The sequence below is a fragment of the Canis lupus genome, chromosome 3 (genome assembly GCF_048164855.1).
Source record: "Canis lupus baileyi chromosome 3, mCanLup2.hap1, whole genome shotgun sequence".
Taxonomy (NCBI): domain Eukaryota; kingdom Metazoa; phylum Chordata; class Mammalia; order Carnivora; family Canidae; genus Canis; species Canis lupus.
The window spans coordinates 32,962,880-32,976,154 of record NC_132840.1 but is presented as its reverse complement, the minus strand read 5'-3'; the positions used below and the strand labels follow the sequence as shown (position 1 = coordinate 32,976,154).

At 38.5% G+C, this 13,275-nt stretch overlaps 1 protein-coding gene across 6 annotated transcripts in view; it reads right to left on the bottom strand.

Annotated features, from left to right (window-relative positions):
• The window catches only part of ZYG11A (zyg-11 family member A, cell cycle regulator), a 76,223-nt gene that overhangs the window by 11,015 nt on the left and 51,933 nt on the right, over nucleotides 1–13,275 (bottom strand). For 5 of the 6 annotated variants that reach the window (XM_072820252.1, XM_072820249.1, XM_072820253.1 and 2 more), the window contains exons 6-10: nucleotides 12,513–12,577; nucleotides 6,155–6,254; nucleotides 6,005–6,058; nucleotides 975–1,136; nucleotides 855–899 (exon numbers count right to left, since the gene is read on the bottom strand). In XM_072820252.1, the coding sequence (XP_072676353.1) occupies nucleotides 855–899; nucleotides 975–1,136; nucleotides 6,005–6,058; nucleotides 6,155–6,254; nucleotides 12,513–12,577 (426 nt within the window). The remainder of the gene's footprint in view (nucleotides 1–854; nucleotides 900–974; nucleotides 1,137–6,004; nucleotides 6,059–6,154; nucleotides 6,255–12,512; nucleotides 12,578–13,275) is intronic. The other variant, XM_072820251.1, reaches the window with a different exon arrangement.

Below are 13,275 nucleotides of genomic sequence, written 5' to 3'. Positions count from 1 at the left end.
TACATTTCTTCCATTTCATTGTTTCTGAGTTGTATCCTTTATTATCCCTTATAATAAACTGATAATAGCAAGTAAAGTACCTTCCTGAGTTCTGTGAGCCATTCTAACAAATTATCAACCTGAGGAGGGGGTTGTGGAAACCTTACTTGATAGCCAGTCAGTCAGAAGTACAGTTGGTGCAAAACTTATAACTGGCAACTGAAGTGGGGGCAGTCTCATGGGACTGAGCCATTTAACCTGTGGGATCAGAGGATAACTCCAGGTAGTCAGTGTAAGAACTGAAGTGAAGGGTAGGATACCCAGTTGCTACCAAAGAGTTGGAGAAGTGATTACTGGGAAACACCCCAGACACCTGAATGTGCTCTGCCCAACAAGACATTAGAAAACGTGACATAAGCAGAGGCATCAGAAGCACTTGTACAGTGGGACTTGTTTTCTATTGCTACTCTGAAAATGCCAAATAGAGAAACCCACAGAGATACGAGACCCAGCCAACAACATGCACCCACTGTCACAGCAAGAGTCAGGCCATCTCAAAGCATCTAGCTCTAGTTGAGCCACCAGGTAACAGCAGCAACATGAGTAACTCCACATGAGACCAGAATAACTGTACAGCTAGGTTCAAACTGTTGACCCACAGATTCAAAGGTAGATAAAATGGCTACTGATTTATCTATTGTTTGTTCACAGCAACAGATGACTAATATGGTATTATTTTATAGGGAATCATGTGAAGATTAAATGAGTTAATATACAGAAATTGCCTACAAAAGTGCCTAGCATATAGTAGGTGCTACATAAGTGTTATTTACTTATTTTAGTAATTAGAATTAACTGAAAACAATTCACCTTACCCAAAGACCAAGTACTTTGCTCTGAATTGCTGACTCTGAAAAAGTCTGTCAAAAGAATATACAGGTTACTTTATCATGAAGAAAAGAACCTTACATACAAACTCAATCCTGTCTTCCCACCTCCAAGACTTGGATAAAGATCGCCAATCCTTGATTTTCCATAAAGTGATTGCAGGCAGCTGGAGACTCATCTGTAAGATTCCAAAGTGCTTTCAAAGTAAACAAGAGGGTGACATCATCTAAATTCTCAGTAGTCTTTTGTTTTACTATTGCTAGAAGTTCCTAAAAACCAAAGAGACAAAAAGTTAGATGCCCCAGTGATTGATTCGATTACAAGAAAAGCCAATAGTTTTTCTACCGCTTAATAGCTTTATGATCCATTTTCTCTATATATAATGAGTTACACCTAACTCCTAAGGTTTTTATGAGGATTAAAGGGAAAAAAAAGTTAAAGTTTAATGAGCACTTAATCTAGTTCTTGGGGAACCCTGGGTGGCGCAGCGGTTTAGTGCCTGCCTTTGGCCCAGGGCGTGATCCTGGAGACCCGGGATCGAATCCCACATCAGGCTCCTGGTGCATAGAGCCTGCTTCTCCCTCTGCCTATGTCTCTGCCTCTCTCTCTCTCTGTGTGTGTGACTATCACAAATAAATAAAAAATAAAAAAAAAAAATCTAGTTCTTGGTCCTTACTAAGACTCATAATCAAGTACATATTAGCTACTCCATTATTTATTGAGACTGCTTAGTTAACATCTCCTGGAAATCAAGCACTTATTCAGGTGAGGCAGATTTAAAAAAAAAAAAGTCTGTTTTCCCAACTAAATAAAAGAATTTTAGGTTTTGGTAAACGTTCTGAAGGAAACACATTAAAAACACATTTTATTTTAGAAAAGGTAGAAAAAAGAAGCCTCCATGTAAAGGTAATACGTAAACTGAGGCAAATAAGACGAGAAGAGCAAGAGGGTAAATAACAAGAAATGGAGACACGGGGGGGGAGGACATGCCAGGCAGAGCAAAAGTATGCTTTTCTAGGTCACTGAGCAAAATCAGGATGGCTAGAGAGTAATACTAGTACTACAACCATATGTCCTAATAGCTTAAAAAAATCATGGGTTCACTTTAATTGAGATTCCAAAACACCATTTCAGATCAGAGTATTTTTGGACACAAGTTAAGCTAGTATTCATGCTTTCTTTCAAGCACATTCAACTGTCATAGGAGAGGGAAAAGATAGCAGTTTTCACTCAGCCACCTAATGAAAAGGAACATAATATATAATAGCTCTAAACAAATCAGAGTATGTCTATTTTTAAGAGGAATGAGATCACTTCAAATATTTTACCCAGTAAGCAAAGAAAGTACCAAAAGAGTTTGTCATAAAAATAAAGCTATGAGGACCAACAGGGAAGTGTAAGAGTGGCACACACAATTGGTAGCAATCATCTAGACAACCAAGGGAGTGAGTGGCACCAAGGCAAGGGAAGTGAGGTTGACCTTGAAACTAATGACCATGGCCAGGCCCATGGTTAGATGCTTTATATATTTCACCTTAATGACATTCAAAATAACTGCAAACTACTACTCCTATGACATTCCTGGGACAGATGCCTGTTTTTCAGATGATGCCAGTTTTCAGATGAAGATTCGGAGGTAGAGAAAAAATAGATAAATTATCTAAGGTCTTACGACTAGTGGCTGAACACAACCGGTTTTCACCCAAAGTCTGGGTGAATTTTTGGTAACATCATTTAAAACTGTTTTTCCAAGTGCTACTCTTCCCTTCGTATTACTTCAGTACTTGTTCTCTATCTCACTCCATTTCTGTATCTCTGTCTATCCTGTTACCATTTCCAGCGACTCCATCATATCATCTTGACAAAAGTGCTGCCTTAAACACCCTACTTTATGCTCCAGGTCCAAACATCTGAATACTGAAAAAGACTGCTGCAACCTCACTTTCAATATTTGTCAAAATACTTTAAGAGGGTATTCAACTGTACCTGGAAATCCTACCATATTTCTCAACAAATTTGCTCCCAAGACTACTCATTCTTTCTCTATTCCAATTTTATTCACTGTCTTTTTACTCATTTGATCCCTTCATCTAGTTTGTCACTGAAAACTATTGCTCTTCTTCCTAACAAAATCTCCATCTACCTGCACTTGCATCAATGTACTCCTCTTTCCCCTTCTGCTCTAGCCTAAAACCAAAATCTTTACTCCTGCTCTATATATAATTCTGTACACACACAAAGATTTGGCACCAAATTATTTCCATCTTCCTTTGCCATCAATTTTCCCATGTAGTGTCTTCCTTTTTATTTCTTTCTCATTAAAATGTATCAAAAAGTTGCCTCCATTTCTCACATCCCATTTGCTCATCACTGTAGTCTACACAAGTTTTGTCCCACTTCTCCACTAATATAATGTAAGCAAGATGACTAACAACTTCCAAATCCAACTGGCAACTCTGCTCTCATCTCACTGAACTACTCAACAGCATCTGATATAACTGTTCAACTTTTCTTGAAATAATTTTCTTGGATTCTAAGACATCACTCTTTCCTAGTTTTCTACTAACTCATTCTAACTAACTCATCCTCTCTCTCCTTCCCTGGCACCTCTTTCTCTTCAAATATACTCATTTAAGTCCTTTTCTTTTCTCTATACAACCTCCACACTCTTTAGGTACTTGCATTCCACATCAGAATTGATGACTCAAATTATTCTCTAGTCCTGTCCACCCAATCCTCTGAGCTATACCCCCTATCAAACTGCCTCCTTGACATCTCAAGCATCTTAGAACTTAACATGTCTAAAATCACTCGATTTTTATCCCCCAAACTTACTGACTAGATCCAAATACTCATAAGATTCCACTTGTAACAGGAATGCAAAAGACAAAGACCTTAGGAATAAATTTAAGAAATACAGAATATCAACATGAAGAATAAATCCACATACTTCTGGGGGACATGAAAGACTGAATAAATGGAAAAACATACAGTGTTCTCAGAAGGAAAAATCAGTGTCGGAAATGTCAATTCTTCTACGTCAATCTATACATTTAACAAAGCCCAAAGAAAACAAAGCTTTTTAGAACTAGACAAGCCAAGGGACACCTGAGTAGCTCGGTTGATTAAGCATCCAATTCTTGGTTTCGGCTTGGGTTATGATCTCAGGGTTGTGAGACCGAGTCCCATATTGGGTTCCACACTCAGTGGGAGAATCTGCTTGAGATTCCCTCTCCCCTCTCCCTCTGCCCCTTCCCCTCTTCTCAGCTGCACACCTGCTCTTTCTCTTTCTAAAATAAATAAAATCTTAAAAAAAAAAAAAAAAAAAAAAGAACTAGACAAGCCAATTCTGATGTTCACATTAAAAAAACAAACAGGGGGATCCCTGGGTGGCGCAGCGGTTTAGCGCCTGCCTTTGGCCCAGGGCGCGATCCTGGAGACCCGGGATCGAATCCCACGTCGGGCTCCCGGTGCATGGAGCCTGCTTCTCCCTCTGCCTATGTCTCTGCCTCTCTCTCTCTCTCTCTCTGTGTGACTATCATTAAAAAAAAAAAAAAAAAAAAATTTAAAAAAAACAAACAGGGGCAGCCCAGGTGGCTCAGCGGTTTAGCGCCACCTTCAGCCCAGGGCCTGATCCTGGAGACCCAAGATTGAGTCCCACATCGGGCTCCCTGCATGGAGCCTGCTTCTCCCTCTGCCTGTGTCTCTGCCTCTCTCTCTCTCTCTCTCTCTCTCTCTGTGTCTCTCATGAATAAATAAACAAAATCTTTAAAATAAAAAAATAAAAAAAACAAACAGGATACAGATAATTAAAAGAAACCCAAGGAAAGATCTTAACTGTTAAGGAATTTATAAAGACAATTAATAAGAAGTATGATATCAGTATATAAATAGATATACAAATTAACTCAGCAAGTCCAGAAATAGATGCAAACAGATACGGGAATTTAATATATGAGAGAGGCAGCATTCTCCACTAACAGTGGAGAAAAGATAATGTATTCAATAAAAGGTAGAGAGGCAGTACTGAGAAGAAAAACCGTTACGTCTTAAAAAAAAAGAAAAGGAAAGAAAAGCTTCAAGTAAATCAAGTTATTTTTACATGTTAAAAATAATGAAAAACTTTTGGAAATACTTTCTAAATATGCCATCTATGCCAGAGGAATAAAATAATAAGTTCAATCCTATAAACATTTTAAAATTACTACATGGTGAAACATGCCATAAATAAAGTAAAAACAGTCAAACAGCCAAATGCTGAAAATATGTCTAATATCACAGTCAAAGGTTCAATTCCTTAATATACGAAGAAATCTTATAAATCAGAAGAAACCTAGCAACCCAAAGGAAAACATTTCAAGGCTAAGAGTGAATAGTTCACAGGAAACAAAAATGATTTGGAGTTGAGGGGCTAGGTATCACAAGCCTCATCTCAAAATAAGTGCAAAATAAAACAACGGTACATGTTTTTTTTAGTGAGCAATGTTAGCATAATCATAATGTAAATAATGATTACAAATTATGATATATTTAAGCAAGAGCACTATGTGTTGCATGCAACTGATGAATCACTGAATTCTCTGAAACAAATAATATAGTATATGCTAATTAACCTGAATTTTAATTTTAAAAATTAAGTTGGGAAGGGAGGTAATTTGTAGAGATACATATGGGAGAGCTACGTTCTTATTTACCATAGCAGTAGAATTACTACAAAACATCTAAAACTGGTAAGTCGGGATCCCTGGGTGGCGCAGCGGTTTGGCACCTGCCTTTGGCCCAGGGCGCGATCCTGGAGACCCAGGATCGAATCCCACGTCAGGCTCCCGGTGCATGGAGCCTGCTTCTCCCTCTGCCTGTGTCTCTGCCTCTCTCTCTCTCTCTGTGTGACTATCATAAATAAATAAAAATTAAAAAAAAATAAAAATAAAAATAAAACTGGTAAGTCAAGTTAAAAGCATTTTATTTAGAGATGTGGAGGTAGATATCAGAAGTAGCTCTAAGAGTAGGAAGTAGTATCTTCTGGGAAGAGGTCTTACAGATTTTTTTAAAAGCTATTTAAGAACTATCTGACTTTTTAAAATTATGTTCACAATTTTTTTTATTGGAAAAACTATGAAAGTGGCAATCCACCTACCTTAACTGCCATGAAGAGCTCTTCCTTAAGTTGTGCAGTTTGCTCAGGTGAGAGCTATAAGCAAACAAAAAGCCAAAAGTGAAATACTGGATGTCTATCAGAGCTCCATCAAGACTAGGAAGAGAAATCCTGCCTTTAGCAATCACATACCTGCAAGGCTAGGATAGAGGTGATGCTCACTGCCATTGTTTGCATCTTCGGGTTCTCGTGCTTACAGAGCCATCTCATAACAAACTTGGCAGCATCAAACCTGAAAAGCATATTTTTCTCACAATAAAGTTTTCAACTGTATACAAGGAGAGAAGAAATCACTTAGGCTCCTCATCAAATCCTGTATCTTAGATTTTTAAAGCCTCAGCTATGAAAATCAAGGGCATATGGCCTAAGGAAGAGATGAGAAGAGGAAGAGAGCAGGCAAATAAGAATGTAAGGAAAATGTGTAGAATTCAAAGAAAGATAAGCAGATCTAAAAAAGACTTATTTTTTAGCATTCAGTTTCTGCTATGATGGGTCTGAAAAAAGGAAAGAAGTTCCTCCACAGGTAGCAATTTATTATCTGAATTCTATACAATGCTAAAATGCCACAGCAAACAAATCACTTAGCTAGAGAGAATGCATGCCTTTCTATGCATGCATTATAGGGACAGCTGGTAGTCAGCTCCTATTGACTGCAACTGTAGGAATGAAGACAGTTGAGAAAGTTCTAACTTTTCAAGAAGGTAGAAATAGAATTCTTTTTTGAGGACGACTACCTTCCTTACTGTAATTTTAAAAGCCAACTCCCCCCCCCAAAAAAAGCCAACTTCCGTTTCATTTATTTATTTGTTTATTTTAAAAATTTTATTTATTCATGAGAGAGAGAGAGAGAGACACAGAGGCAGAGACACAGGCAGAGAAGCAGGCTCCATGAAGGGAGCCTGACGTGGGACTCGATCCTGGGTCTCCAGGATCAAGGCCCTGGGCTGAAGGCGGCACTAAACTGCTGAGCCACTCGGGCTGCCCTCAACTCCTGTTTTATATACACCTTTTAACTGGATTTGAGAATGGCTTAGCCTACAACCCTGCACCCCAGTATCACAGGTCCTGTTCATGTCAGTCTGCGCTTCCTGTTGTTCTGCCATTACCAGCAACTGTGATGTTTTTGGGCTCATGAATCTGGAAGACTATAAAGGCCTCAAGAGAAGCCCCTTTGGAATCTAGGATGATGTTGTTATTATTTTATTGATAATAATGAAGAAAATCAAGAATGACTAATGTTAAAACTGCCTCTACTTCTTAAACTAGGCACTGACTTAAGTACTCTGCAAACATTATCACGTCTAATCCTCATAACAGTCGCCATTTTACAAATGAGGAAACTTATGCACGAGGATAATGATGGACGGGCTAGGACATGAAACCAAGTATGTTTAACTCTTTGGAGCCCACATTCTTACCACTCACTACCCTAAAATGGAATCACACTTTGAGAGACAACATGTGTGAACCCAGCGGACCCTGGAACAACACAGGTTTGAACTGTACTAGTCTACTTATACACAGACTTTTTTCAATAAATATATTGGAAAATTTTTTTAGGAGATTTGTGACAATTTGAAAAAACTCAACCCACAAGCCTAGAAACATCCAAAAAATTTAAGAGAAAGGTATTTATAAATGCATAAAATATATGTACATAGTAGGTACTAGATTCTTTTACTATTTTATTACTATAAATTATACACACATCTACTATAAAAGGTTAAAATTTATTGAAATGTACACAAACGCTGACCATACATGACACCAATCGATAGAAATGTAAACAAAGATACAGTATTAAATGATAACTGCATAAAATTAACTGTAGTATATATTATACTACTGTAATTATTTCACAGCCACCTCCTGTCAATATAGGAGTGAGCTCAAGTGTTACAAGTATCCACTTAAAATGTCATGTAAAACTAATCACTCCATATGAGCAGTTTGTCTTTCCAGTAAATTGCATACAGCAATAAAAAGTAATCTCTTATAGTTCCTGTGTATTTTGTGTTTAATGAAATATTGTAAATTTGGAGTAACACCATGGGGGGAATCCACATAAAGTGCTACTAGTGATGTTGGAAGCGCTCCCAAGAAGCAGAGAAAAGTCAAGACATTACAAGAAAAAGCCGACTACCTGATACCTACTGCAGACTAAGGTCAGCAGCTATGGAAACCCATCATTTCAAGACGAATGAATCCAGTATAAGGACCAAGGTTAAAAAAAAAAAGTGGATAAGGAAATTTGTGAAGTTGTTGCAGCTATGTCAGCAGGTATGAAAATCTTGTACTTTTTGCACAATACCTTTTTATGGCATGAAAATGCAGCTTTTGTGTGGGTGCAGGATTGCTATAAAGGCATATTACAGACTCTAATATGACTCCACAAAAAGTGACATCATTCTGTGAATAATCTAAAACTGTAAAATTCAATGCCAGCAAAGGATGGTTTGATAATTTTAGAAAGAGGTTTGAATTTTAAAATGTCAAGATAGGGGATCCCTGGGTGGCTCAGCAGTTTAGCACCTGCCTTTGGCCCAGGGCGTGATCCTGGAGTTCCAGAATTGAGTCCCACATCAGGCTTCCTGCATGGAGCCTGCTTCTCCCTCTGCCTGTGTCCCTGTCTCTCTCTCTCTGTCTCTCTCATGAATAAATAAAAATGTCAAGATAACAGGAGAAAAAGCTTATGCCAATCAAGAGGCAGCAGATGAGTTCCCAGACACCATTAAGACAATCATAGAAGAGAAAAGAGATCTACCTGAACAAGTTTCTAATGTAGACGGAAAGTGCCCCATTCTGTTAAAAAAAAAAAAAAGGCCACAAAGGACATTTATTATCGAGAGAGAAGCAAACACCAGGATTTAAGGCAGGAAGAGACATCCTGGTTTGTGCAAATACAGTCATTATCTATAAAGCTATTAATCCCCACAACTTGAAAGGAAAAGAGAAACACTGGCTGCTAGTCTTTTGGTTATACAACAAAGAAGGCCTGGACAAGAATCCTTTTTCTTGATTGGTTCCATCAATACTTCGTCCCTGAAGTCAAGAGGTACCTTGTCAGTAAAGGACTGCCTTTTTCAAATTTTTAAATTTTTATTTCAATTCTAATTAACATATAGTGCAATATTGATTTAGGACTGCCTTTTAAAATTCTTTTGATATTGGATAATACCCCATCCAGAATCCCATGTGTTCAACACTGAAGGCACTAAAGAAGTCTATATGCCCTCAAACACAGCACCTCTAATTCAGCCTCTAGATCAGAGGGTGATAGAGACCTTTATGGCTCATTACACACAGTATTCTATGGAGAGGACTGTCAACACTATGGAAGAGAATCCCAATAGAGAAAACATCATGAAAGTCTGGGAGGATTACACCATTGAAGACGCCACTGTTGTTATAGAAAAAGCCATAAAAGCCATCAAGCCTGAAATAATAAATTTCTGCTGAAGAAAAGTGTGTCCAGATGCTGTGCGTGACTTCATAGTAATTATAACAGAGTGAATCTGTTGATTCATGATTTCAAGGGAATCATGAAAGAGATTTTAGATATGGCCAAAAAAAATAAAAAGGTGGGGGATAAAGAGTTTCAAGACATGGATATTGGAGAAATTCAAGAGCTAATAGATACCACACTGGAGGAATTAATGGAGGTCAATTTGATGGAGATGAGCACTTCCAAACCAGTGCCCAACAATGAGGAAGAAGATGTAAAAGCAGTGCCAGAAAATAAACTGACATTAGATTATCTGGCAGAAGGGTCTCATTATTCAAGACTGCTCTTGGCTTCTTTTATGACATGGATGATAGGATATGAGCAAAGAAACTAAAGCAAATGGTGGAAGAAGGATCGGTACTATATAGAAATATTTTTAGAAAATGAAAAAGCAAAGAAGTCAGACAGAAGTTATGATGTATTTCTGTCAAGGTACACCAACTGTACCAGCCTCACCTTCCACTACTTCCACCTCTTCCCCTCTTCCACCCCCAAGATAGCAAGACCAACCCCTCCTCAGCCTACTCAACATGAAAACAATAAGGATAAAGACCTTTATGATGATCTAGTTACACTTAATGAAGAGTAAATAATCATCATGCTTACAGTTAATAAGCATTATCTGTTGTGTATTTTCATGTGAACATCTAATAACCGTATAGCAACTATGAAATGCTTCTGTGTCGTCATCATCATCACCACCTAAGTATTCGTGATCCAGAATATCACATGCAAGACTTGCATGGAAGTGAACAGCCTACCTTTACCTATGCATAAGGTAAGTGAAATTTATTTATTTTTAAATATTTTATTTATTTATTCATGAGAGACACAAAGAGAGAGAGAGAGGCAGAGACACAAGCAGAGGGAGAAGCAGGCTCCATTCAAGGAGCCTGACATGGGACTTGATCCCAGGTCTCCAGGATCATACCCTGGGCTGCAGGCGATGCTAAACTGCTGCGCCACCGGGGCTGCCCGGTAAGTGATATTTAATATAAAATTAGCAATGTGTTAGTTTTCTTACAGCTTATAACTTTGCTTTCAAAGAATTACATTACCATATAATATGCCTTTCTGCCATAATTGTAGAAACTGCGTTATCAGTCTATCATTACAGGTAGGTAGTTTTTAAATGTAACAATATTTACAGTATTGTATTATAAAAATGACTGCTATACTATATGCCATAAAAATTTTATAGTGATTCATTCAATAGTGTAAGGCTAGGCTACCATGAAGCAACTCTATTGATTATATACAACATTACCATAAAGCAATCATATTGCTGCTTCTTCATTATCCCATGCATGAATATACCTGTGTGTGTACAAATTTATATATATATATTTATATATTTTATATATAAAATATATAAATTTTTGAAAGAGAGAGAATGCAATACAAAGGTACACTCTGATGGAGGGTTCCATCTCATGACCCCAAGATCATGACCTGAGTCCAAATCAAGAGTCAGATGCCTAACCAAGTGAGCCACCCAGGCGCTCTGTAAATAAGTACTTCTTTTTCTTTTTAAAGCTTTTATTTTTATTCATGAGAGACACACACACAGAGAGAGAGAGAGAGAGAGGCAGACACACAGGCAGGGGGAGAAGTAGGCTCCATGCAGGGAGCCCGATGTGGGACTCCATCCCAGGTCTCCAGGCTCACGCCCTGAGCTGTAGGCGGTGCTAAACCGCTGAGCCACCCAGGCTGTCCAAGTATTTCTTTTTCATATTATCTTTTCTTTCTTTCTCTCTTTCTAAGTAAACATCATCCCCAACATGGAGCTCAAACTAACAACCACGAGATCAAGAGTTATATGCTCTACTAACTGAGCCAGCCAGGTACCCCACATTATCTTTTCTTTCTTTTTGTAAAGATCTATTTAGAGAAAAAGGACATGCACAGGAGGACGGGGAGAGGGAGAGAAGGGAGAAGTAGACTCACAGCTGAGTGTGGAGCCCAAGATGAGATCATGACCTGAGCCAAAACCAAGAGTTGGACATTTAACTGAGTGAGCCACCCAGGCACCCCTACCTTTTCATTTTTGATATCTAGTTTTAGTAACACATACAACATCTACAGTGTTTTGTATCATATAAGATGATACGGTTGTGGGTACTGACAGATAATTCATCTTCTAAACAGATAATGTAAGCTTTTGGTATCAATAAATACAGTACTGAAAATGTATTGTACTTTCTCTTCTTTATGATTTTTCTTAGTAACATTTTTTTCCCTAAGTTACTTCATTGTAGAATACAATATATAACACTTAACATACAAAATACATGTTAATCAACTGTTTATCACTAAAACTTTCCAGTCAACAAGAGGCTATGAGTAAAGTTTTTGGTGACTTAAAAGTTATACGTGGGGATCCCTGGGTGGCTCAACAGTTTAGCACCTGCCTTTGGCCCAGGGTGTGATCCCGGAGTCCCGGGATCAAGTCCCATGTCAGGCTCCCTGCTTCTCCCTCTGCTTATGTGTCTGCCTTTCTCTGTGTCTTTCATGAATAAATAAATAAAATCTTTAAAAAAAGTTATACATGCATTTTTGACTTCGCAAGATGGGGATAAGGGAGGTCAGTGTTCCTAACCCCCCACATTGTTCTAGGGTTATCTATAGGGGACTTTTTTTTTTTTTAAGATTTCATCTATTTATTCATGAGAGAGAGAGAGAGGCAGAGACTAAGGCAGAGGGAGAAGCAGGCTCCATGCAGGGAGGCTGACATGGGACTCCATCCCGGGTCTCCAGGATCATGCCCTGGGCTGAAGGCGGCACTAAACCGCTGAGCCACCCAGGCTGCCCCTGTAGGGGACTTTCAATCACCTCTGTGGCAGAGGCTCAACAGAAAATCCTCCTCAAACACCTTAGCCCAGCCTTAATCAAACCCTTGCTAAGAAGCTAATAACCAAAAGTCAACAATGTTCAGAATAACGCTGGTAAATATCCCAAAATCAGATGACCAAGTTTTATACTTGCCTGTCAAATGGAACATCCACAAGAATCCTGGAATTAGTTAAGGAGAGAAGACAATTCTTCTGTAACTTTAAGGAAATAAAGAAAAATAATTTTGAGCAAAGGTATACCTCATTTCTAAAAGATTCTAAGCACTTGGAAGGTGCCACCAACGAACTTTTCTTACTGAGAACTCACTGTGTATCTGGCCCTCTCCAAGTTCTTCATTTAATCATTCACCTCTGCCTAAAGAATAACCCCCCTGCTACTTTTTTTTTTTTTTTTTTTTTCTGGCAAAGGAAGGGATCTCTTTCCTCTGAACTCTAGTGGCCTGCCTATGTGTCAATCCAAGTCAATTACCTGAAGCCTGGCCATCTACAAATGTCCTTACCAGATCTCATAACTAACTCTGTGTTAGAGCTATACTTGCAACCTAAGACTGGCAGGGGTTGAACTGAGTCTATATGGACAGGAAAGAAAGAGAAGGCTGCCTGAGAAAGTTGTAGGAATAGAAAAATACACCATCTCTTTGAAAGGCCATGAGTAGGCCAGTCTAACTGAAGTACAGGGTATGAAGCAGGGGCAGCAAGCCTGAAATGCCAACAGAAACTAGGCAGTAACATAAATAAGTGAAGAGGGCTGAGTGTGACACAGCAGGGCAGTGGTGGAAATTATGGCCAAATGGAGAATTCATGCCCTTTTATAGGGGTAGTTGTTACTCCAACTGATGCCTTCCATGAAGGAATTAATGCTAAACTGTGAGGGAGCTTCCATTTCAGAAAGTGGA